At 39.9% G+C, this 27,237-nt stretch overlaps 1 protein-coding gene across 15 annotated transcripts in view; it reads right to left on the bottom strand.

The window, feature by feature from the left end:
- The window catches only part of LOC124407656 (peripheral plasma membrane protein CASK), a 137,655-nt gene that overhangs the window by 4,320 nt on the left and 106,098 nt on the right, over positions 1-27,237 (bottom strand). For 6 of the 15 annotated variants that reach the window (XM_046883999.1, XM_046884001.1, XM_046884009.1 and 3 more), the window contains 6 exons: positions 16,042-16,233; positions 15,657-15,821; positions 12,704-12,778; positions 6,530-6,559; positions 4,160-4,397; positions 1,536-1,592 (listed from right to left, as the gene is read on the bottom strand). In XM_046883999.1, the coding sequence (XP_046739955.1) occupies positions 1,536-1,592; positions 4,160-4,397; positions 6,530-6,559; positions 12,704-12,778; positions 15,657-15,821; positions 16,042-16,233 (757 nt within the window). The remainder of the gene's footprint in view (positions 1-1,535; positions 1,593-4,159; positions 4,398-6,529; positions 6,560-12,703; positions 12,779-15,656; positions 15,822-16,041; positions 16,234-27,237) is intronic. The other 9 variants (XM_046884002.1, XM_046884014.1, XM_046884006.1 and 6 more) reach the window with 6 other exon arrangements.

The raw sequence follows: 27,237 nt of genomic DNA, 5'->3' as shown, positions 1-27,237 counted from the left end.
AAGGACAATAAAAGACGAAATTGACGGATCCGGTATCGGACAGCTCTCACGAAACGTGACGACATTGAGGTTTTCTCTTGAATTTCTGCAAAGGAACTTCTTCAGCGGTACAACAAACACTCCTAGATTTAAGAATGAACAAAATTATCTAAAAGAATCAGAGAAACTGACGCCATTTAATTGTAAGACATACAAATTCAAGATTCTAGATCTTGGCAGGGCAAGAATATTCATCGATAAGTGAGTCTTGTGATAACGATCAACTTCAGCGGAGGTCAATTCAGTTAACAGTTCGAAAACGTTCGGTAGACTCACTTGTCGTTCATGATATTTCGCCGCATCGCCACATTTACTTTCCTTGCCAAGAATAGGACTGAGAAGCGTATGTGATGTAATATCCGTCTAACAAAAAGATTAAAGCACAGTTCTGCCCACTAGTCGGTAAAAAGCCAAACATATAATGGGGTCGCCGTTTCTATAGACTTGAAGTGTTCCAGTAGGTCACAATATCGAACAAACTTAATGTTTCATCAGTGCGTAAGGCTACGTGTTCGTGACAATATTTCAATACAGGGGAACATGCCGAAGTAGTAGATATGGAAAAACAGAACGGGGATCTAAGTGGACATGCAATTATGGTTATTACATTCGAAGTATTGAAATTTGAGTACATGTAATGCAGATGGTGCAATGTTGTAGGTTAATTGTATACATGTAATGCGGATGGTGCAATGTCGTAGGTTAATTGTATAATACGACGCTGTCGGTTGATCGCTTTTTAGGTATTTTATGCTATGATGACCGCTGTGTCATTGGGTGACTCGATGTGCATGATACGTGATTTAGGTTTTGTTACGAGTGACTGGCTGGCGGTTGTTGCGTTATGGGTGTATCCACGTGTGTACGTACTTTGTTGTAATGAGAATAGAGTATTTTACCTTCGGCAAATAAATGACAAAGAGGAATGCAATTCAGTTGTCTCATAGAGTTTTCGTGTGCACAGCAATCTTCAAGCTCCTTGTGTAGTTTAGTGAGAATAGGGTTAACAATTACAAGAATAATACATATTTTGTGGTGTGGGGTCGACTTTACGATGAAATAAATGTTGAATCTTAGGTCTCTGGTAGCCCTGCGGAGAGTATCAAGACTCGGTTGGTACGTGAAATTTGTAAAACGCCTCGAGGCAAGATATCTTCATATTTTTCATTCCAGAACGAGGCCACGATCGATGTACATTTTCTTCAGGAAATAAGAGACTAAAAAGCGCGTCTTCCAGTGAGGCTTTTATATCTGAATGCAAGACTGAAATATGTAGGTATAATTCCCATTAATGTATGCCAGGTACCGAAACCTTCTACCGGGGAGAAACGAGATTGAAATAAAATTTCTGATGCTCTGAAAACTGATGCTCGAGAGTTGTTAGAGGAGGGTATGCATAATTGTTTGATTGATTGTTTGATTGATTGATTGATTGATTGATTAAGATACGGCATGCTGCTACGCGACTCTACCAGTCCTAGGCCAGTCGGTCGTACCTGTGGAACCGTCGCAGCCCTCGGCATGAGACGAGCATCCTCCTTCCCCTTCCGCTTCTAAAGCACGCACAACATACAATAACAAACATCATCACGCAACTTACAACTGCATCAACTATCTGCCGAAAGTGGGCGATGCTAACCACCCACCACTTTTAACTTTCACTGGACAGCTAGATGAGAAATGGCAAATATAATCGGTTCGCTTATATTCTCGTCAAAGGTGAATTTTCGGATCGTAAGATCGCGAGCTTAGGACACAAGTGTGATTCTCATTATTTCGATAGAGAAAAAAGCTTTTCGGATATCAGACAATTTAAGGTATTGTACAGCATTGAACAGGGGTGGGATATTTTTATTCGAGTCTGCAAGCGAATAAGTTGCGAAATTGCGCGACACATTTGGTGAATAATACAAATTTTTAATTTTCTGTCATTATCATCTTTTCCTCAAAAACATTTATCCTTCTGTATTACGTAGATATACACTTGGGATTGACGTCGTCTGACATCCAACACGCTATATGATCCAGTACCGTACATTCCACTTTCGCGTAACTTCTCAATTTTTCTTTACCTCTTTTTGAATTGAAATTTCTAACGACGTGTCGTTAGGACTCGGAATGAAAGCTCGTACCTCGATGGCAGGCAAACTGTTTTATTCTGCAAGCATGCGATAACATATTCCATTTCACACACTCGACCATTTCTCCTGCTTTACAAAAACTGAAGGAAATAAAGAATCACGCGGGCTGTTTTATCTACGTCCAGTCTAATGCTGAACAATAAATTTTGCACATGCTGATATGCTAGTATCATTACGAGTTTGTAATTAGGCTGCGTCGTTCAACGATCTTGGTGGAAGTTTGTGATTCGTGCTTAGATGAGCTGGAATTTCATCAACCCATCGGTAGCAGTGCATTGGCAATTAGAGGAGCTTACACTTCGAAGTTCTGCAGGTATTTCGGCATAGCAATCACTTCCGAAAACTCAATGGACGCCTAATTTCATTTCGTACGTGACTGGTATCAAATTCATGACTCCGACTCTACGGGATTAAGGGTTATACTCAATGGATCGTGACATATATGTATAATCTCTTGCTGTAACATTGTTTAATAATGATGAAAATCTGCATGAACCAATTTAGTTTTCGTCTACAGTGACAGATAAAAAAATTTTGCTGCGTTTTGCTTGATTTAAAACTGTTACAGAAAGTGGACGAAGCTGTTACCAGTAAGAAACCCTTCGCGTTTATAACTTCTCTAAGATTTTAATTTACGGCTAAAACGTAGTTTCTTGCTAAGAAACTACAATGGGAAAACTTCCCTAGCAACTTTTTTTTATCACTCTAGAAATTTGCACGACAACTCCCCTGACAGAGGAGACGAATTTTGAGGATTTTAGAAAAGCACACATAAGCATAATTGTTCACGGTTTTAGGATTATTAAATTGTCCAACATCGATCGACCGATTTGTGACAGGTTAATTTTGATTTAGCTTTAGCATTTTACGTTCACTTTTGTTATCATTAGTAATGTCAATAATATTACTATTATTTGAAGAGTCTGTATATACAACTGAATCGAAATATAATATTTCACATCGACGTATTATGACAGAGAAATCAAATAATAAAGAGACATTGAGGAACAGAATTGTTGGATTGCACGAAAGATACATATCTGTCAATGGAAATATTGAATAAATAGGAATAATTGAAATAAAGAATCAATAAATGGAGAGAAAAAAAAACAAAAGAAATCAATAATTTCGAAGATTTAAATAGTAAAAACACTGTATACTTGAAGAGTGGCGTTGAACGGCATTATTTTGCAGACAATTTATCAAATTTTGAAAAATTTATCGAAACTTCTTTTATCATGAAATTTAGGGAATTACTTCCTTTTAAAGCATATTTATGCACAATATATATTCTAATACGGAGGTATATAATGTACATCATTCGTCTAAATGTGGAATGACATCGCATGCTCCATCAAAATCTCATACAAATAAGTATATATACTCAATGATCTGAATTATGAAATATCTGAATCTAGATTAATATAATATGAATGCTCACATAACCATATATTACACGCATTCCACACGACGAGACATCATAGAGTATGTAATAAGTATATAAGAAAAGGGAACTGAACCAAAAAGGGAAGAAAATAGTATATTGTTTTTTCAGGGTGTGTATAAAGGTATAAATAATGACCCGCAAGAGGTCGCATGGACACGACAATGCGATCTGCTGGAACCAGTGGGCTTTGCAGCCTCACCGTTCAAGTTTCACTTCCGTTTACAGCTACGTTTGCATCTGTTATCATCTCAGAAAATATACTCGTCAACTCTATCACTGTCTGGGTATACGAAACCGTCATACACATTCCCAATTGAATGGCAGCACCCTGGCCTGCTTCACGCGCGATATGGGAATTACAGGATACCTACAGTGTTCACACTGTTCACAGGTGTGTAACCGGCTCTCCATACGTACAAGAATTTCACTCGCGAAAGGCGGAAATTTCATTTTACACAACGCAAGTGCTTTCGTATAATGAAAGTGAAAGTGGGAGGGGTAGGTGGAGGGGGATGGGGGCCTAAAAACGCACCTTGTTCCTGCTTTGTTTTCTCCATAGCCACGCAGGCGGTACGCCATTCCTGGAGTTCTGGCGACGGTATGAGGCCCGCGGATCCGGCGGCATTGTCCTTTCGGGCCTGCCACCAGTGGTGATCGTCCTTGCTGATGATTTGCAGGATATCCCCGGTCTTGAAGGCGATTCCCGCTTGCGCGCAGGGGATCAGCTCATCCTCCAGGGGATCGTAATCGAACTGGGCTCGTACAAAAATCTGTATCAAACAAAAAGGGCAAGAAGAAAATCGTCAGTTTGATCGAAAAACTTTTGGAGTTTGGCGATCAGTTTTTAAGCATTTATATGTATTTGTTATAGCAGAGGAGGTCACATACGTTTCTTTGACAGGGGGACGGAAGTCGAAATTTTTTTTTTTTTTGTAAGTACAAAGCTGATCGATTACTTTTCTATCTCCGTCGAAAAGCGTTTATTGCGAGGTTTATTGCTTATGCAAGGTATGAAAATATGGTGCCCCATGTCAACGAAAAATATTACAGAGAGTAAGAAAACGGAATAAATAAAAGAAGAAAGAAAATATGTTAGGATAATCTCGTATACGTAATATGAACGTTTTCACACATGTAACAAACTAATCGGAAAAGCCTAGGTAAAAAGGGCACAAGTTAAACTGTGCGTGTACCACTGCAAGCAGAATGGATTTATGACGATTTATTCGGTAAGTAATTATTCTCATGCATTTTCTTCTATTCACAAATTCAATTCCCATAGTCAATATATCTATGCCAAACGCTACAAGGTTCTTATGGTGGCTGACAGACATCGTGTCGCTTATTCGCCGGCCTTCATGAACTGCAGTTTCCGGTTCATTACGCTAATATGAGCAAGTGAAGTGGCCGATATTGCGTTATGTGGGTCAAAACTCGGGTCAAGCTACTCGGATTTACGTATGAAGGGTAATAATGAGTGGCTGTGTTCCGGGAGAATGTGCGCGGCTTTATCGTGCCTGTATAAACTACTTTTTCTGAGGGGTAAGCCGTGTAAAAAGCGACATATTATCGAGTGAATTTTCACTTTCTGCTACATGTAAAGACTGCAGTTTTTTGTCGTAGTATTTGCTCGGCGGTACTCTGCAGGTAAATAAACAGTCAACATAGATCATTTCAAAATATCATATGCAATGATCGCTACATCAGTATCAACTCTAGATTACATTTTGTTTCTTTATTCGTTACGTTTTTATAAAAATCTAAGCAAAACGGAGTCGAGGTGGAGATCGAGGCAGAAGTAAAACATACATTGAATCACTGCTGATAAAACGCTGTTTGCGCCAAGTTGTTTTGACAAGTTGTATTAAGTCAAAACGCGGGAAAAACGAGCGTAAAATATTGAAGAATAGCACCGAGCTTGGATTTCGGGTAGTGTGTACACGTTGTCGTAAAATGCGAACTAAAAGCCAAGTTACGCAGGCAGCCATGTCATATTATTGGAACTTGAAAACAATAACGGCTTTGTGCAGGGAAAAATGTATGTTTAGGAAAACAGTGAATTGACATACGTGGATTCGTTATCGTAAGCTGAGTTAAGCGGTGATTATCTGGGAGTTGATCGATTTTATTTGTGTGTCATACTATCACATTCCTACAAGCATTTGTGTGCTTACGCATTACGCATTGTGCATGTATTTCATTCGCATTCGTCAAGCCATTAGATTGTCAAAACTAATTCTCCGTCTAATAGCCGATTGGCGCATTAAACGAATTACAGTTGAAATTGCATTTAAAATATTATAGATAAATTGAAATAAAAAATTTGTAAACATTGATGATAGTCGATTTGATAATCTGAAAAATTCACAAAGTGATCGATCAAGTATGTGTACAATCTGGCAAAGTACAAGACACGCCTAAAGGACTAACGGAAAAATTCGCCTACTTTAAAGAGAAAACAGTCCGCTATAACTGGTGGTGTAGCATAGATCAACCTTCATACGCACACCGATACGCGTGCAGAATACGACGATGCAGTAATGCGGTTACGCATAAAAACAACTGTAAAATATCCATGTGTGAGTATGCATAAGCAAATACGAATGCATGTGCACGCGTGTAAGCGGGGTTAGAAAGAGAAATGGGGGGGTGTGGGGAGGGTGTGATGAGGGGTGCCTGTCGTTGAGAAATAAAATATGAATACGCTACAGTTCGCTATGCGACATGCCGCGGGGTGTGTGTTGTGTACAAAATCCAACTCGACAAACAAGACCGCAAACCAACTGAAAATCAATACCAGAAAGTTAGTGAGAACCTACACATTATATAGGCGATAGCTGCATGTGCGCATAGCTTCTAACTACAGCAGTCCAATCACACCAGATCAAGTCATGGTACTTACTAACACTGGCAGAGGCCTAATCCTGAACAACTAGAGTTTGGAAAACAGAAGAACAGTAATTATTAATTCATGAGAATATTCATTTGTTAATTTTGTGTAGTATACGCAGCTGTCAGGTTTCGATTTACCCGGTGCATGTCTGACCCTGCTGCATGCGATTCAGTATCAGGCTACATTGGTGTAGTTTATTATTGCACGGAGGCAGTTGTCTCCGACGCGTATATTTCACGAGTTGAAAAAAAAAAAAAAAAAAAACCACAAAACAATAACACAATTGCAAGTAAATGGAATTCAAAAACGATCGAAAGAATACGAGTGATGTGTATAGAAATCAAATGCCGAGTGTCTATTATGTATTTAGCTCATTATCAATTCTCACGAATGCAACGAAAAAAAAAAAAAAAAAAATTGGGCAGTGTGACAAAATTTGACAGCGTAAATAATGCTCAAACACCAGGCGTCAAAGATTGTTATTTTACTTACACTTTTAAATAATCATGAATCTATGTTAATTGTGCGAAGCATGATCTGCATTCCAACACCAACGCTTTTGTTTGTTAGTTCAAAATAGTGTGTGTGTGTTTTTTTATTATTATTATTATTATTATTTTAATCAAGAAGCAAAGCAAAACAGGAACAAACCGGTTATAATTTCAAAGTATTTTAAGACTTCTAGAACAGCACGCTGCCTCCGTTGACCGCTCGAAATGATGTTAATGTATTATTTATCCGCAAGTAGTCAGACATGACGTAAGCTCACCCTTGTCGCGAACAATAGACGGATGCTCCGATTGTACGAAGAAGAACGGTACTGGATCCGTCTTCTTCGTCCTGAAGTTTAGCCTGATATATACGAGTGTATGTTATGGTGATGAGAGTACGGCACAAGTGCACTAAAATGATACAATCTACGGATTACGGTACGGAAGGTACGATAGACTGGGATAAATGACGATTTCTCTACACAATAATATGATAAGTACGTTATAGCGGGTAAACTATCGATACACAACTCGACTGGTGGACTGGCTGCTGTGATTGATGAACATCCAGAGGATTCCCACGCGAGACGTGCAATCCTCCGTTACTGTTATGCTATTTTTCACTTATCTTTCCTTCGGGATACTCGATACTATGATCGTCAATTACCTGACGGAGATGATTTGAATGGTTGAGAAGAGGAGAGATAAAAAAAAAAAAATTTCAACATACTTTAGTGCAGTGCTCACTACGGGGTAACGTGTATTAGGGAAGTTGCTACGATGTTAGAATGATATTAATGATGACAGTAAACATAAAGATATTACCTAAATAATCCACGCATACTGTAACAATACGTGTAATGAAGGATAGTCGAGGTCAGGATGTTACTCATGGGATGCAGTTGGAAGCTGCTGAAGTTATATTTTCGGTCAACTGTTTAAGGGACACACTACGCAGAAAAAAAAGCTTTGAACCAATTTCATAGCCTTCTTTCAAAGGTTAATATAAGCTATGAAATTCAATGAGAAATCTGTTTTCTCAAAATTTTCTATTTCACTTTGTTAATCAATCGTACGCGGTGTCGTTTAATTAACGTAAAAATGAATAAAATAAACCATCTGATCTGATACCAAGGCTGAATCTCCTTGATGAGGAAGGATAAAAATGTAAACAGGACAAGCTAGAAGGCTGCTTTTTCAATCCCTCATTTGCCGATTGTTGGGACATCACGTATTCGACTCGATTCATTGTTAGTAATTTAAAAATTGGAGGACCGTCCGATCGAATAACGGTCGTAAGCTTCAAGTGGCAAGGTGGCGATGGGTAGATTATAGAATGGATCGTGCGCGTTGTACTGCAGCGTACAGGTGGGCGATAAATGCATTTGACAGGTAAAACAGAACGTACATGGTTCACATATACGTGGCACGATATCGCGTGTTCTACTCTGCGAGGTTGGATCAGAACAGGTCCACGTGTGCCTCCGGTTCACGCTTCATTATTCGCCTTGTACCAACCAATGTGCTCCGAATGTTCCGACACGAGGCTGTCGAGTAACTTGTTGGCGACTGTCACAGTCGGTGAACGTCGCCTACAGAACATGAACCAGCGGAGGAACTCAAAATAATTACAATTTGTCTTCTCTCATTCTTCGGTAAATTCAATCAGCTCTTGGTCTCCTTCGTCTTCTTATCGCCGCATGCACAAGAGCATTATTGGGAAAGCCGTGCACGCGAGCGTTTAATCGAAGGTCTGCGAAACGCGGAAGCAACGACGTCCCGGATTAAAACGGAGTTACCAAATGTCCGCAAGATCGCCCCCCCCCCCCCCATACCCCCCACCCCCACAGAGGGTCGATATTACCAAGATTGCGAAGGGTCTTCGGCTACTGAAATCCCGTAGTTACAAATGGTATCCGTTTTGGACTCGAGACGTGCTTCAATTAGGGGTGCGTGTATTATTGTTGTTATGTTCGTTATACTATTGCTACCGGAAGATAGGTGTGTATATAGAGGTCATTAGTTCAGTCAAACTTAATTGTGTAACCGTAGACCGCAACGCCGGTTCCTCTGACACGTCGAGTCTCTGTTGAACGAGGATAAAATGTGAAGCACGCTTTGTAGTGTTTCGCAATTGTAACTATACTTACATCGTAGTGATATACATGTTTTTTCCTTTTCTTTGACAAAATAATGCATTTTTATGTAGTTGTTACTATAGAACGTCTAACGTGGTACACGGGTACACAATTACGTTTACTTTTACATTGTTGGATTTACACAGCAGTTGAAATTGTAATAAGAATAAATATGTCACTGCGGTTTTCACTGAATATACAGTTGGTAACATTGATTTCAGTATTGCATTTATTTTACAGATTTAGTAACACAGTTGCTCTTGAAGTAATTATTCGTTATGTAACATGACAATTGTCAGATCTTGACGTCGGTTATCAAGCACTGAATTTTACATTGCAAATTATGCAGATGAAAGAGCTCAAGCTACGTATTACAGACTGTGAACAAAGCGTAGCTTCCTTCAAAACAACCAGGTAGGTAGGTCTTGACCTACTATATTTACGGCTATTTTTGTATGCTTACTGTGATGATTTAGTTTTAAATTCGTTGATTTTAGTTTCATTGTTTTACACAAGTTTCCTGCAGAGTTACAAAACTCATTTAAACCTGTGGTTCTCCGAAAGTACTTGGACAGATCACATTGAATAAATAGAGCAAGAAATAAGGGTAAAAATTAAGTACAATAATCATTAAACAGAAAAAAGAGACCTGTAAAAATGGGTAGAAGTACAACTCTAGCGTAAGAATCAAAAGTTACGCTCGTTTCAAAATAATTATTTACTACTTAAAAAACTGAAGGTCATCAAAACCGGAGACATCAAATTTTGAACAGCGTTAGCTTTGCGAATAGAAACGCATCGAAATGCTTGAAGGGGGAATTGAACTACAGCCTGACTTGTAGTTGTAGCAATTTAGCCAAAAAATAGAAATTATGGCAATCGGCTCTCGTCACTAGTGGAAACAAGAGAACTAAATTATCTTTTCACCGTTTGGTTAGCATATTTTTATTATCGTAGGTAGCAACCCGGTGGATAAAAAAAGGACTCGAAAATGGACGTAATATAACAAGCAAACAAATCGGGGTGTAACAAACGCTCCTTACATGTAAGATACTCCGTGTCTCGCGTTGAATTGGTCAAACCCAAGGAAGATAGCCAAAAAAGCTTCAAAATTTCTCGAGGTAAGCATCGAAATTTTCGAGAGATGGAACTCGTGCTTGGATCAAGCAGAACCGCAAGTAAATCGAGGCATAAATGTTAATCCCTGATGAAAATTTGAGGAACATCATTGATACTTCAAAACCCCGCTGGATACCTAACAACGTTCATCGAAAACTGCACCAAAATATTCCTACATAAAAGAGCTTTGAGTGTAGTTATTTTCGTTGTCAAACTATAAAAATTGATGTTTTCTTAGTTAATTATACACGTGCTTGTCTATCGGTTCTGTTACCTCAACTATAACAAACGACCAAGAAATTTCCGCGTTTGCGAACAGAGATTTTTTTGCGTAGACGTTTAATAAATCGGGTTGCTTGGTGATCGGTGAAGCGATTGTTAGACCCCGTCACAGTCGCGCGACACGCATCCTTCAAGCCCCACATCATAAAGTTTTAATGTAAAAACAATATTGGCGAAATCATGAGATTCTATACAATGTATGTCCAATATTTTCCGTTCGCTTCATAAGCACTGTATGAATACATATATGCACACATGTACCTAATAAAACACGTATATATACAATATATTACGCACATATAGTAAGAGTAGTATGAAGTGATCATCGAGCCCCCGAACAAAAAGGCAGACATACAATCAAGGAATGGGAATACGTGCGTATAATACTAAAAATTTAACTCCTAATAATGTGTTTATGCCATGCCATTTAACCGAAGCAAGATGCCGATCTGTGTTGTATACAATACACTATCTGTACGTGTATAATAGATGTGTTGTAAAACTGTATGGTACTTATTACATGAGCAAGGACTATTAAAGATCCTTTCGAATAAGTATTTATATGTATGTACGTATAATACGGACAAAAGAAAAGAAGAAAAAAGAAAGAAACAAGAATACAATAAGTAATATAAGAGATAAAGTAAAGCAAATAATAAAGAAAGAGTACAGAGAAGAGATAGGTGAAGCTTATTTTTCGGAAGGAGCCAAGGGAGGGTGGTCGCATAAGGTTCATGAATAGGAGGGTACTCTGTACGTATAAACATATATACATACATATGAGTGCCACTCGAGGAACGACCAAACGTAAACGGAGGAAATGGCGGATTCCGGATGGTTTGGTAAACAAAAGTTTCGTCCCTTCCCGAAATCACCCAAGTCGACCCTGAACCCGGGCGGTCCTTTGCAGAGAGTTAATTAAATTCGTTAGTTGTCTTCATAAATATTTCACAAGCAAAATTAGTGGAAGCCGTTTTAACTTCGTCGCCAAACGCCGTCACGTCGAGGCGGGAAATACGTCAACCGGAACGAATCGATGAGACTTGCGCGGAGGCTCCTTTTCATTTCGACCAGACACAACCTGATGGTCGTTGACATCAGATAATCTTTATATGTGATCTATTATTTTTTGTCTGTTATTCAAAAGCATTTCGTTTAACGTCCCTTACGACGACAATTATATAATATTTGTTCAACTGTGAATTATTCAGTTTCGTCAAAATATTTGACACATGAAGCATTACAATAGAATTATGAACAATGTTAACGGTTTGAAATAATCTACTTTAACAAGCTATTTCAAAACTTTGAATTGACTATACTACAGATCTGAAATCGAGGCAAGACGCTCGTGTTATAACATGCCGTCCTAAAATTGACTAGAAGAAAAAAGAATCCGACTTAGATCACTCTTTAAAAAACGCGATAGTCCGCCGAGATCAAGTTAACGAACACACCTACTTCTCATCTTTCAAAACTGCAATGTCATGTAGATTTCTGACAGCGATTAAGAGGTCCGTCACCAAGTCATTGCAAGGAGTTTGCACATTAGAGAAACCTTGGTTAATAGCCACACAGCGTGAAACGCGAAACGGGAAAGTTATCTTAATCCAAGTCGAGCTAAGCTAAACTAAGCCAGACTGAGATGAGCCGGACTAACCTTGAAGGAACTGACTTTAGAATAGGTACGCGATCTTTGGCGGAAAGCTGCTTTGGCGAGAGTATTATGTGTATACATCCGGCGATTGTATGCGTGCGCATCTCCCTATCTTGGCGAACCAATCATCACTTGGGCGCAAACTAGGTATCAGCGAAGAAGGCAAACTACTGCAAAAACGCGAGCTAAGCACCGCAAACGCGTAAGTCTAAGACTTGCGAGCAGCCCTCAGAGCCGACAAGGGGTTGAGGCGACGTTTCGGGGTACTTTCCGCCGAGGAGGAACCGACTTTTGCTTTCTGGTTTTTTGGGGTTTTCGGGGTCTTAGGACCGGCGCTGCACAAGCAGGCCGCGGTCTTCGGTGACTTCGGGGTATTTGTGGATGCGGATCTTACGCTTGCCGTGCCGGCTGCGTTGCCCGAGGAGGAGGTCGGGGGTGCCGAGGAGGATGCGGGGGTTGTGGTTTGGGAACGAGCGCCGCTTGGGCTGGGGCTTACTTGTACCTCGCAGGGGGGCGGCGCACTCCTGTACGACGGCACTATCTTGAAGGTCACCGATCCTCTCGCCTCTCGCTGAAACAGAAAAATATTTTTTTAAAGGGGCCTTCCTGGTCTGGAGAGTAATCAGGATCGGATGGTTTTCAAAAGGTTAGGTCATAGGTTAGGTAATAGGTATACACTGCGGTGTTGCACGAAAAAATAATTTCAGTATTTCCATAGTGGCAACTTCTGAAAGTTTTGCTGGGGTTGAAAGAAAGATTCTCTCCAAAGATGAGCATTCTACGTTACGTTTAAGGTGGCTTTCTTTAAAAGTGAAAAATCGAATGAGCGCCGCCTTAGAGCTGTCACGTACAACGTTCATCTTTGGAGAGAATCTTTATTTTAACCCAAAAACACTTTGCAGAAGATCCAACGATCGAATATCGCAAATTATTTTTTCGTGCAACACCCTGTATACATATACCAACGCGGCTGAGCAAGTACGACAAATGGGTATAGTCTTGTTGGAGAAATTAGTGAACAAAGTGCGCATAATTAAAGTCAACGAATGCAAATATTCGTAAAAGAAAGTTGGGTGTCAGTGTCTGGATTCTCATATCTGCTGGTCCGTGACAGTATATTATATGAATAGGCAGGATTCTTGATGCCACGATTTTTGGTATTTGCTGCTTTGCGATTCACCTTAATTCGACGAAAACAACTACTCTAGGTTTTTTTTCTTTCAGAAAACGATAACTATTCCAACATTCAAGCACGACCTAATAATTGGTTATGGATCGTTAACAAGAAGATCATTAAAAAACTATTAGACTGAGTTCCATGTACGTGATGTAAATTCGAAGATTTAAATTTACTGCAACAGCGTATTAAGAGCTCGTCTGATTGCATTTATCAACAACCATTGTCCCTGATATTTCACATCTGTTTCGTTGCTCTGTAAATATGCCCCATCAAAATATCTACTTCTGATACGTCCTATACATATATAGAATTATAGATACGTCGATTCATTCATTTTACCAGTAAGATATATCACGTTATCACGTTTGCGAAAGAAATAACTCATTGCTCGGTGAAAGAAAGTAAATTAGAAGAAGAAACATTCGATTATTGATTCGCGAAAAAACACGATGGACTTTAAGAAATGACAATCGTCAGTGGTGAAGCTGAGGCGGAATACTCAGCGACTGTATTATCGAGCTCCATTGATTATTCGTAAGTGAGTAACAGATATAGGCACGATCTCCCCATAGAAAATCGTCTAACAATGAAATACAGTCACGCCGCAGGCTGCATACATTATCAAGTAACTCTGCATCGGACTTGAATACAAGTCGAAGCGTGGTGAGTTCATTTGTCAGATTCGAGGCTGGTATAAAACTTTTGCCATGGTCGATGTGAAAGAATAATTCCCGCAAATACGGATGGGTATAAATTGTGAGAGTAAAGTATTCGACTTTCTTTCACTGCGAATTGAGTTCTAGGCAAATATCAGGTACTCTGCTTTATTTGAGTCAGTGTCTAGTTTGGTTCACCGAAGAGTTGAACTACCGCTTCAATAGCCAGACAACTTAAGAACTGAATGCTTGGTGAGCAAGCGCATGCGATAGTTCACGAAGAAAATAAATCTCCACGGCCAGTGCAGAGGATTTCTTTGAAAGGAATTAGACCTGAGGCTTTTACTGCGCGTACAAAGGCATTCGGATCCGTCAATTGAAAATACGAAAGAGGGTTTCATCTTCAAAAGCGGAAGAGTAATTCCTCAGTCGAAAAACTCCGTAGTTTTCTATTGAAAGTAAATTGTCGCTGTGCGTACCAGTGACTAGTAGAATTTTTAGCCAGCGCGGACGAACTGAGCACCACCAAATGGTACTTGAATGTTTGAAAGCGGAACATCTGCAGCAGTCCTCAACGATGTCAAGAAATACCCGGAAATACCTTTCGCGAATATACTTTGAACTTTTTCTGAGCTTTGATCTGGTTGAATCTCTTGCGAGGGAACGAAGACAAAACGATGCTTCCGTGTATCGAATATCATCCGTGAAATGCAATATCTACGACCGCGAGTGGCTGGGGGAATCGAATATACCCTACAGACATGTAGATCCTGGATATCAGATGCACGTGCCACAAGTCAGCAGGGGATTCGAGGTCGCACAGAGAAATATATACCGTATATATAATATATACGTAATCCAAACCACATGGAGTTCATGGATGGCACGTTATTCCATTTCTGCTCTTTGTAACAAAAAAGTTCCGATAAGTTTGATTGAGAAAAAATCCCCGCTACAAGGACCGAAGAAATTGAACCCTAGCACCAGACTTTCGGAGTTTATTAAAGTAAAGTTAAATTTACATCAGATATAAAAATGCGGGCACTTTTCGCGAGCATGAACTTTTTAAGAGCCCTTGTTTTTGTCATGTTATATTATTATAATATTTCGTTCGCACAAATTTTTATTCAACACCTTTATTCAACGTGACACAAGTAACAGTTTTGGTGAATCAAATTAAAAGCACTGTTTTCGCATTGTTAAAGGAACAGTATGGAATGAAAGTATAAATTTTTCAACTTGATGTGTATGTATGGTCGAAGTACTTTGTGGTTCTTGATGTCCACGAGCTCATGCTGGGGTAGGAAGAAAATTTAGTGTTTTTACAATCTACCTGCGCAAGTTGCGCGTATAGAACGACATACAGAGTACAAATCGTTAAAGTTTATGTTCAAGAACGCGGGAATGGACGTGGGTCCCTAAACACTGGGGAGACCATATAAAGGGAGTAATAACCGCAATAAACGTTCCCTTCAACTGTCGATCTTTACGAGAATCACGCTCAATTTTGCCTCTCGATATTCAAGTTATGCTTGAATGATAAGAGTAACGTGTTTTCCATGCATCTATATTCAGCAGCCTCAATACTATACTTGATCCAAGTTGGTACTCACAAGAATTTTTTGTAACGCGTTGACCGATTGATTGGCGACTGGAACTCCGTTGATTTCCCTGATCTCGTCCCCGACGTGAAGCGTTGCTTGTCTGTGGATCATCCCGCCATGCATTATACGCGCCACGACGCACTTACCGTCCTCGTTCATTTTCAACGTGATTCCCTGCAGGCAAAAATACATTTTTTTCGTAACTGATCACTTTTCGCAATCTGTGGACAAGTGGGCGTAAGACTCGTCTTTCAAGAGGATTCCCCCAGTAACATGACTACTGCGTTGTTGTTGAAACTCGTTCAGACAATGAGATCCAAGAAATTGATCATATTGAAAGACGTGGATCCTCGGGCCGTTTTTATAATATATGCTATCAAGAGAGGGAACTCACCATTGGTTCGTCAGTGTTCTTCTGGAACTGTACCAAGCGAACGCGTGTGACGTTTTCAAGGTCTAGGTCACCGTTTTGCCCCTCGAGATCGTCGCCTCCGTTCAGGTAAGGAAAAAGAGGTGGAGGCGTAACTCTCGTCGCGTCTTCGCCATAGACATCGTGTCCTGCCACATCATGTGCTTGTAGCAGCGCCTGGAACATGAAATGTTGAGGAAAATCTTAGTAGGTACATAATCATTAGTATTAGAGGGTAAGAAACTTTTGGGAATTGAAATTGTCAATTCAATTGAAGGGACGAGTTCAATGAAAACAACTCAAAATCTGAACGGACAAGAGAATTTTAATAGAGCTGAACTCCTCTGAACCCTTTTAAAGTGAATACCGTGATAGCGAATGAGATGATAACATTGGAATCAAATGCTTCAGAAGTTGAAAGAGCAATTCAAGAATAATCATCTTTTTGTTTTCAGAAGCACGTCCGCGAGATTGTACGGAATAATTGAATTCTTTGAAATAAGCTTCAATAACTCTTAATGTAGAAGCAACTAACGAACTTTTACATAAAGTAATGGATCATAGTGGATTTATCTGCAGCTGATCGTTGCAGACAAAAGAGTTGAGCACAATACACCTTTACCTCTCTATACGACCACTCTTTATACGGCATTTCGCTACAACGGCCTTTTTTAATTATGGCACTTTTTCGATTCACGGCCCACAATGTTTCGTCATACGGCCAAAAAATTATTTTTTGTAAGCATTTTTTTTAGTAAAAACTAAAAACTGTATTATTTTATGAAAAACTGGAATAGATTCAATTGAATTTGTATGGGTTTGTATGAAAATAATTGCTCCGTTGCACGGGTTTTCGCTTTACGGCCAACTTTTCTGAAACGCGAGCTGTAGGTGATTCTATAAGTAAACAGCGTTATTGCGAACAAGTATTAGTTCGACGAATTCTTCTTGTAAAAATTTTATTTTTTTTTTCTACATTTTTTGGATACATGTACCGTTGTTTCACCGTAGAATAAATTCACGTGTGATGATTGCAGGAAAAGCTAGTCTAATTATTTCAGTTTTTTCCGGTAAACTGAGTTTTAAACAAACGAAACACGGTCGGAGCAAACGTGAATTAAACGTTATTAAAATATCCCCAGTGGTTGGAATGATGCCTGGGCTCCACCTGGTTCTATGCACGCTCTAGAAACTTCTGAACATTGTAGTTACGAATTGGTATCGATTTTTCTTGAACCACGAGAAATAGCTGTTTCACTGGATGATCGTTAGAGCTTGCCGGATATCGAATGTGAGTATATTTAGATAATAGATTGCACGTCTCGTGCAGGCGTAACCTATACGTCTGCTCGCGGATGCATTCATTCGAAGAACATAGAATTAGCATAAGGAGATGCATTCGCATTGTTGTGCGAGGCAGTGATAAATGCGAGGGAGTAGCCATTGTGAGAAAATTCACTTTGCGAGAAGCTCGGTATGTTTGCTGTGCGCGCAAAGCACCCTGGACTTATTCGAAGGAAATTTATTATTCAGGAGTTGGTATGATCGCTGTTCTTCTTATCGCGTGTATAATTTAAATTCAGCTTTTCCATACTTGTCCAAATCTCAAGTGCACGATAAGAGCGATGTAACATTAAACGAGGAACCTCATGACGATAAAAATGAATGAATCAAAATCTAATATGAAAAAGTTTTTATTGTTCCCTGAATAATTAATTACGGACCGTTTATTTAACCTGCGTGAGAAGTTTTTCTCTCTTAGATTACGTAATTGATACCCTTCCAGTGAACAAGCGAAACGAGAAGCATTCCTGATTATGATAATCATCCTAAAGCGTCGTTCACGATAGGCTTTGGTCGCTTAAATGGCATTAATCAGAAGCGAATGTATGCCATCGGCGAATCCGGCTCGATAATGATGAGAAATGGCAAGAGCAAGCGGGTTGCCTAGAAGATACCGGATAATTTGTTGGATAGCTGCCAACGGAAAGACTTGAAGGATATCAGACCAAAGTGGCACTCCTCGAATGCACCAGCGCCGCACCTAGAGCTTCACAGCTGGATGAGTAACGCGCCTCCGGAATGTTCGCGAGTTCTAGACTTTGAAGGAAATTTACCTATTTGAAGCGAAGCCAAGCTCGTCACCTGTTATAACCATCCAGTCGATAACGATTTCCATTTTCAGTTATGCCATTACGGTCGGCGATTATTCTTAATTAATCTCTCGGCCGCGTATATAGCCATCTGCGTAATGTTACTGCAGGCTTGTAGCAATCAGGCCAACGGTTCTGCCGTTGAGGGGATCAAAAAGCTCCGAGCTCTCTGACACTAATCCCGTTTGTTATTTATTTATTTATGTTTTTTTTTTTTTTTTTAGTTGATGTTTCGTCTGGTTCGTAATTAATTTTCTTATCCATCATCGCTTACTCTTTCACTCTGAGAGTTATGGAATCACGCGGCAAATACAAAATGTAACCAATAAGTAATCTGCGATAGATGTTTAGATAGAACAACTCAATTTATGCAGACAAATTGTATGTAATGTCACGTATCGGAATTGTTTTACAGCAAACGGTGAATTTAATCAATAATTGCATGTTATCGCAAAGATAATCACATTTACTGCAGGCTTTTCAATCAGTTTGTTGGACAGCAAATAGTATAAAGTAATGCCTTGCCTTACGTGGTCAATGTTTTTACTGCACATGTCAGTTGCGCAGGCCACGTTACATATCTACTATCAGTACATCGTAACAATTAGCATCGCATTACTTGAAAGTAAATTTTTTATAACATTAAAAGGTATAGTAATGAAAAAGATAATTGATTCCAGTAAATCGAGTGAACCACGCATCGTTTGCGTAGGTCTTGTCTGATGTTTGAATGCTATAAGAAGAGAAGACGTATCGATGACATCACAGATTCTATTACCTTCAGGATAAATTTAGGCGAGCTATGTTTGATCGGTGGTACCGAGAACTATTACCTAGGACGTAGGTTTCACGTAACGATCAATAAGACCCTTGTCGCGACCCGCCTCGAATATTTCGTCATGCCTTTCTTGTTGGCGCAGAAGGCAAAGAGAGTGGGAAAAAATTGCTGGTAAAAAACACGTCAAGACTGAAAATACGATAGAATCCACTGCTTTAGTATCCTTTCAACGAAAAAAAACCCAAACTTTGTTTTTTCGATACTTGATTCTGAGTTTTGGTACATTACGGTGAGCAAAAAAAAAATAATTAAATGATTACTAATTGCTTTGACGGGGTGATTTTTACAAGATCAAAGCTCGGCGAGACATCGCGGGCCTTTCAATACCTACTTAATTTATTTGCGCGCCACCTTTAATAATCAATTCGATTCCAAGGCTTCGAAGAGGTAACAAATGTCGCCGCGATTCGAGTTCAGAAAAGTTGCAGGCAGTTTACTTTGCAACTTAGAGAATGACTGAATACTACGGCAAAGTTTGTTTCTCTGGGGGAAAAATTTCTTGGTTGTTTTCTGTCTTCATATTCTTCATCAACACTTCAAGCGGGCAGGTGCAGATTGTGCAACTTTTAGTCAGTAGCTGGCAAAATAGTGCAGTAGACTCGCGGTAAACTTGGCGGGCAAATGAACGAGTGAGATAGTGAGACGAAAAAATTAAAATAAGAATGAAAAAAAAATGATCAGGTAAATAACGAGTAAATTAAAACAAAACTATGTTGAAGAACTCGAACGTATAGATCAAATTTCTCGTTTGTGTAAACGACAGCTGTGCGAAAGCGATTCGATCGAACGTGTAGGTATTTCTTGGATCAAAATAGCAATCAGCTTCGTTAAAAATCCTATGTTTTTCACAACGTAGAAAATAATCTTGACACCGTTATATAGAAATATGAAATGGCTGCATCGAAGCATCTCAATTTGAAGCCCATGTCTGATAATTTTTGGAAATAATGTCACCAAGATAATCGAAACAATTTCATTATCAAGCTGCTATACCGTGAAAAATTTGACCATTATTGATAACCGGATGGACATTTTAATTTTTGAAGGTTTTGAGTCTAATAGTTAGAGAACTGAAGTGAAAAAATGAAATACACTTTGAGTAACGGATGGATATACCTATTCAGACGCGTACGTGATTTCAGTGAACTTTTTTCAGTGAAAGATAAACCAAGCGGGTTACAAGCTTGTTTGGGTTGACGATTATTGTTCGCATAAAATTCTCTAATGAAACGAAATAATCCAGTAGGTAGGTTGAGGGGAAACACAGCGTATTTGCGAAGGTCATTGTGATTTTACGAGACCAAAAGTGTAAAATATTAAAACTGAGATAATTGACGGGCAACGCTTGTTTGCCAACGCGCCGATTCTGCGGAAGCATTCCAGAATTTCCGAAACGATTATAATTACACGGTTGAAGTCTGCACAAAGTCTGCGAAAGTATACACAGAATTTACCACTCTTTTCTCCATTATTTGCTTTCATATTAAAATTATAAAAAGTACGACCTTCCAGTTGTCATTCTGACGTAGAAATTATAGTTACGTGGAATCAATTTTTGGAAGGAAGGAGTGCAATTTTTGAACTGTGTGTATAGAGGAAATTTGGGAAAACATATGCACGATATGGTGAAAACGAGGTCGAATTAAGCTAGTTCAGCTTCTTATCGCCTGCAGTGCTCGCTAGCGTTGGATTATGATCGAGTTATTCTTCGGTTGGCTTTGTTAACCGTCGCCCCCACACTTTCTACCATCTCTCGTAGCTCGCACCCTGGTCTGTATAGCTATTCATCAACTTTTTTTCTCGTTTATTTTTTATTCCTTGTCTTTTTTGCGGCACGAACGCCTCCATCATTCCGGGTAAAAGCGAACGCAATAGAAGAAAACAGAATAAAAAAGTGAGGGGAAAAACCGAGTAATTTAGTGCAAACTCGGTTAACGGGTTTCGTAAATAAGCTTTGGCTTCACCTTCGCCGTTTACCTTCATCCTCGTTTCATTTCGTTTTCGTGTGACTTATCTCGAAGCTGGGGTACCGAATTTAGCTTTCTGATGTTGAAGTGTTTCATTGTCACTTGCACGGTAATATCATCCCTTTCTTACCAGTTACTCTGCAATAGCTAATGTTGCTTTTGCCACGAAATCATTTCAAGTATCTCATTACGCTTTCTGCAGTACGATATTTTTTTTTATTTTTCAGTCGAATATTCAAGCTTCCCATTATTCCTCGATACTATATTATACTGCACTGTGTAATTCGGAAACGGTAATTCATTTTACTGTATCAAGGGAAAAGTCATAAATTATAGAGTTGTGCAATAGCCATCCTTTCCTACAAAATAAGGAATAAAAAGTAAGAAAAAATAAATTGAAGTAGCTTTTATTCATGCCCATTTATCGAATTGCAATCAATTTCAAGCAGTTTAGAGATATCGATTGAAGTACATAATGATCCTCCTTTTTTTAATTATTGTTGATTCAAGTTTACATTCATTGACTGACCGATTTATTTTAGTCAATGCGTTGAGTGAAAAATGTCGTGAGCAAAACTGACAACAGGAATAAACTGGATTTTCTGGAAACACTCGCACCAACGCAAATGGGGACGAAGTGGATAAAATGATTACGTCAACAATTACTGACATAAATCATCACGCGTGAAATGTAGAGAAGGCTGGTTCTGTAGCAATTTTCGTTACAGAGTTCGTTCGAACAGAAAAATTATTTAACTAAGTTTAGAACTACTTGTCGGGAAATTGTATTTAAGTGATTCGTAGTACCTTAGAGGATGAAATAAGTTGCCCTTCATCGAAACCACGACACATAAACCACTGATAAGAACGTAAAAGGTGATTTTAGGTGACTATACGACCCTTAAAGCTAGAATAAGTAAGGCTTTACATTTTGTAGAAGCGAACTCCGTAGGATTCTCATTCCGTAGGATCGCACTATGTAGAAAAAAATGTATGTCTTATTGCACTCTGTAAAATAAAATTTCTGCAGAAAAAACATCATTTCAGGTTAAATTTTTCCTACATGACCGCACTCTGTAGGATAAAATTTGTGTAGAAACAATCCTGAGGGATATTTTTTGTAAGGCTTTTATAGTCTGTGGGATATATTTCTATAGAACCGAAGGCGTCTTCGAAATATTCTTGGAAAAAATGCAAAGGATTTGTTACTCACAATCCGTTAGAAATAATTGTATTTCTCACGACTGACTACAACTTCAAGGCAAACCAGAGAGATGAAAAGAAAACCAAGCTGTTATGAGCTTGCACTATTTCCAGTTTACTGGTGTGGCAGGTGAATGGTAAAATAAAAACGGAATTTTGGATCACGTTGCTGGGTTTATCATACAATGAAACATTAACCCTAGAACATGTACGGGGTCATAAACGACCCCAGCCAACTTTCAAACCGCGCTCCTAAGCTAGAGAGCTTGGCACATGCAGCGAAAACGGTAGGCTCGAGTAAGGAAACGGAGTTTAAAAAAAGTAGTGCAAAATTCTCAAGCACCATTCCGTAGCTCGAACAAAGTTGTGCGTCTCTGATCCAGCACTGCACCCAGGCTTAAAAATAAAGAAGTGTCTGAAGGAGTTTAAACACGGGGAAGGGATTGAGAGTGCGCGATAAAGAAAAATAAAAAAAACGAAAGAAGGCGGAGAAGAAGAACAAAGGTAAACAGAGGTGTTACAATGGGTGCGCGAAAGGCATTGGATATTCGAGTGCGCGCCGTTTCTGTATAAGACGCGCGCAGCCACCTATAAGCCCACCCACCCCTTATACACAATGAGTCGCTCTTTATATTTGGCCGTCGGGCGAGCACCCTGAGAGCTTTCATAATTGCTGGTCATTAAGTCGACCGAGGTTGCTTCTTCTTTCAGGGAGCTTTTGCAACTCGACTCGATCCTAAGCGTGTGAAACTCGTCTGTTTCCCTGCCCTGCCCCGCCCTCACCAGGCCCATTCGCTTCTTCTCTTTTTACTCCAGTATGTTTTCACGTTGTTCGGCGCGCCCGTGAACCTCCCATGTCTAATCTGCATACATAACTTTCAACCTATCCAACGCCCGAAGTGAATATCTTATCTCTCTCACAGAGTATCACGATTATTATACCCGCGCAAACAACTTGTATAGGTATGCATACGTACTATAGCTTGGTGGTGAGATGCGAGTGTAACTTCAACGATCGTTAAGGATGACTGCCTCGTTGTTCCAAAGAGTTCGCGATGCAGGAGTTAGTTTCAAAATATTCCATCCTGAGTGTGATATGTTGCGGATGCGAGTCAAGGGTGGCAATCAACTGTACCAACGAACGTGACGCGATTCTTATCGAATTACAATGAAATTTTCATAAGTCTGCGAATATAACAATTTCGAGAAGTGTCAGACTTCATTTCAACTTCTCACGTATTGTTCGATGGTTATCAGGGGACGTTGATAAGTTCTATGGTGTTATTTCATGGTTCCAAAAGTTTGACGGTAACTGGACACCTCGAAGTTCTTTCCAGCAAGGTATTACACTTGTTGCACTTGAATACTTGGAAGATCGCGGGCATATAGTACTAACGAGGTTGTTGAGTGAAATTGATGTGTTCGGAGCAACTTTACAAGCAGTTCAATCACCCACCTACAACTTCCCTAGCTCCCGGGCTTACCCTATCCAATTTTAAACGATTATGTATAGTAGGATAACTGATTAGGTAATTAAGGAAGCCTGGGCGCCATTGTTTTCTCAAACCTAACGAACTCTGGATTAGATTGTCGTTGCAGACGAGCAAAGCATCGTAGATTTCAATTAAGTCTAAAGCCATGATAATGCAATGGGAAAAGGGATTATTATCAACGTATTACACCGACAATGAGCATTTCACGTAGGGTATATGCCGACGGGATAATTTAGTTTTATTCCCAGAATAGTAGGGAATACACGGTTTCGCCCGCCTCCGCTCTCTGTTTTCAGCTCTAGGGTATCGGATTAATTGAAATCCACCCCCTGTCTTGGCAATCGGAAGAAATATGCGTGACATAGATCGTCGATAATTGAGCGAGGATACTCGCGTGGGTGGATCCCGGGAAAGAATAAGAAACGAAATTTTTCTCTTCCAGCTCAGCAGGATAAGAATTTCGACTCTGTCCTTAATGGATGAATCCACTGCCAGTTCCGTTATTTGCTTCTGCAGAAGCTACAGCTGGAAATCTAGGTTGACTCATCCCAACTTGGTATAGTTTCACAAACGTACCGAAGTTCGATCGGAATACAGTGGGTATAGCAGCAGTAATCTGCCCCGTTAAACAACCAACTAATTCGCATTGATTAAACTTCCGCAGTTCCAGAACACTCGGTTTGCAGCTTATACGAAGTAAACGTAAACACCGTTTCATCTAGCTGCCTCAGCTCCTCAGAACCCGACCCTTCTGATGCAGCCCTGTCGTTCAAATAGACCGGCAATCGAGCCAAGAGGAATCCAACAAGAGCATCTGATAACGCGAAACGAGATATTCCGCCGAGAAATAGATGGAAAAAAAAGACGCGACACAATCGCGGCGTATTTTCAACCTTGTTGACTCGATGAACCTTCGCTCGCAATGTGGTTCTCATCGATTCGTGAACAGACAAATGCGTGACGACTTTTACGAAACTTTAACCAACGGCAAGTTGGACAAATTAATTTTTGCCACCGCTTCACCCCCATCCCTCCGATAAAACGGCAATCCGAGATATCCAAACTGTTCGCTAAGTTGACCTCAGCTGAGGATTTCCGCGAACGTGCGGACGACAGGAACCGGTTAAGGGTTGGGCTAAGGATTCCAAAAGATACTTTTAGTCGTTGGTTGGTTGTGGTGCAGTGGCGTTTTATCCGTTATTGAAAACGTCAACGAACTGCAACTGTATCTTTCCTTTTTCAGAAGGATCTCAACAATTCCGGCTTTCACCGTGCATTTCAGGATGCTTTTAACCTTTTCAAAGGGTCTCAACGGCAGATACGAACGCTTCAAAACTAGATCGGTAATTGAATTCACTCTGAACTTGGTATTTGCAAATTGGAAGAGCTGATGCCCGACGCATGAAGGAAGTATGAGCTTCTTTCAATTGCAAGGGTAGAGATAAATGGAATATTCTGTATGGGTGGTTAGTTAATTAAGATAACGAATGGCTTTTTACATTGAATAACATGGCAGAAAGCTTTCGGTGCCTTCGAATTACGACGCTTAAAATTAACTCAGATAAAAAATACAGCTATAGAAATCAGAAACTAACTGGCGAAACGTCTGTCGCACCATGGCGTTGATCGCAACATTCATTTACGAACGGAGAGAAGACTTGTTATGGCAAACCATATTCCAGGCTAATTCTGTTCGGTAGTTTAAACAGATGCTTCCTCTACTTGCAACCTCCTTTATCTGGTTCACTGATTCGTGACCGCACTATTAAGTCGGTAAATGGGAATGAAAATGTTGCCGATACGTCAGCGTTATCAGGATAATTGATTCTGTACCAGATTATCGAAATTACTATACGATAGTGACGATAGAAATTTAATACCAGGTGGTTGAATAAGCATGGCATATGAAATTAATTGAATATCCGTAATGCTACACAGTATGGAACAAACGTGTTAACCAAATCGCTAATTGCATGAAATCGTTTCATCGAACGTGTGTACATCACGAATGGCAGATTATTACACAAATAATTTCCGCAATTCTTACTGGAAGCACATTTTTAAAAATCGTAAATGTCATTGAAAACTCACGTAACACAACATTGTGACTTCTGGTTGCATAAACGGCGCCTAGAACGGATCTTCAACCTGCATGATGTTGGAATTTTTAAAACTCTGATACTTTCCGTAAACGCTGTCTAATTCGTCGATTCAACTGCGGTGAGAACATAACTGCTCACTAGGGGAGATCCAAAACATGGACCAAAAAAAAAAAAAAAAGAAGAAGAAAGAAGGCAAAAATTGAGTAAGAAGATCAGATATTCACAAATCACTGCATCGTTTCGTCTGATAAACCGGGATGACAAATGCTGTTCACGCACGTGACCACCACCCGCGCAATGGGGCGGCTGCCCGCGAACTGACTCTCGATCCACCGCGACGCCGAGCGTCGTCGACGTAGCCACGTTGTCGCCACCCTCGCTTTCCCGCCAAGATTCGAAAGCTTGCGGATTAGAATCGAGGGTGTTATTTCCTCGACGAATTCCTCGCGCTGTATACCAAACACAAATATATTTCACGCCTACTGGCGTTCATCCCAGTGGCGTTATGGCCTGGCGTGGGCGGGTGAAAACACCATAGCGGTGCTTCCTGTTTGTTCACAGGAACTTCGGTGTATCGCATCATCCGTGCTATTATTCTATGGCTGATCAACAGAATGTTTTCCACTGAAAAAGTGAAATGCTTTATCTACGAGTATAAAACTGGGTGTTCAACGTCAGTCGGAGTCGCAATTAAATCATCCGAAACAATGAAAGGAATTGAATTTATAACAGTTGTCAAAATCAAGTGAAACTGCAAACTCTCCAGCTTTCTGTTGTTGAACCTGTTGAATTGATTGAAATCGCGATACCCGAAATGATTTGGAGATCAGATTTGAATACGGTTATTTCCGCGCGAATAGATCCTAGTCCAATTGGTGAATCTAGGATTCCCCACGTATTTGGGATATCTTGGGTACTGGCTTCGCGTGTCGCAATGCTGCACCGAAGTTTCGAAGGATCTTCTAGATTACTTTGGGAACCTCTAGGGTCAAGGAGAATTGCCGAAGAAAGGTAAATGTTTATACAGGACAACTGCTTCAATTCGGTCAGTCTATATCTGCGGAATTAATCTGGCCAATTTTCGGATTACGCTTAGGCGGGTTTATTAGCCGATCCGACGGTATTCGGGAGATTTTTCCCGTTTATGGGCATCTAAATGAGCACAAATACGGCATCCTTATAAGGTCTGGTTGAAAGCGAACCCCAGCTCAGTACTTGTTGGTTGATCCTTAATCGTAACTTCGTCCCCTGGAGGCCGATAAAAGTGCAGAAGTAGCAGAATCGCCTGAAAAAGTTGTACGCGCGTTAAATACGATTTCGACAAATTGTGCGCCCTTGCCACTTTATAGGTTTTCGGAGCTTGGTGCGAGGCCTCGTAAAGTGTCTGTGATTGGTTTTTTGTGACGCGGGTTAATTTTTCATACG

The sequence above is a fragment of the Diprion similis genome, chromosome 6 (assembly GCF_021155765.1).
Source record: "Diprion similis isolate iyDipSimi1 chromosome 6, iyDipSimi1.1, whole genome shotgun sequence".
NCBI classification, from domain to species: Eukaryota; Metazoa; Arthropoda; class Insecta; order Hymenoptera; family Diprionidae; genus Diprion; species Diprion similis.
This window is presented reverse-complemented; position numbering and strand designations above follow the sequence as displayed.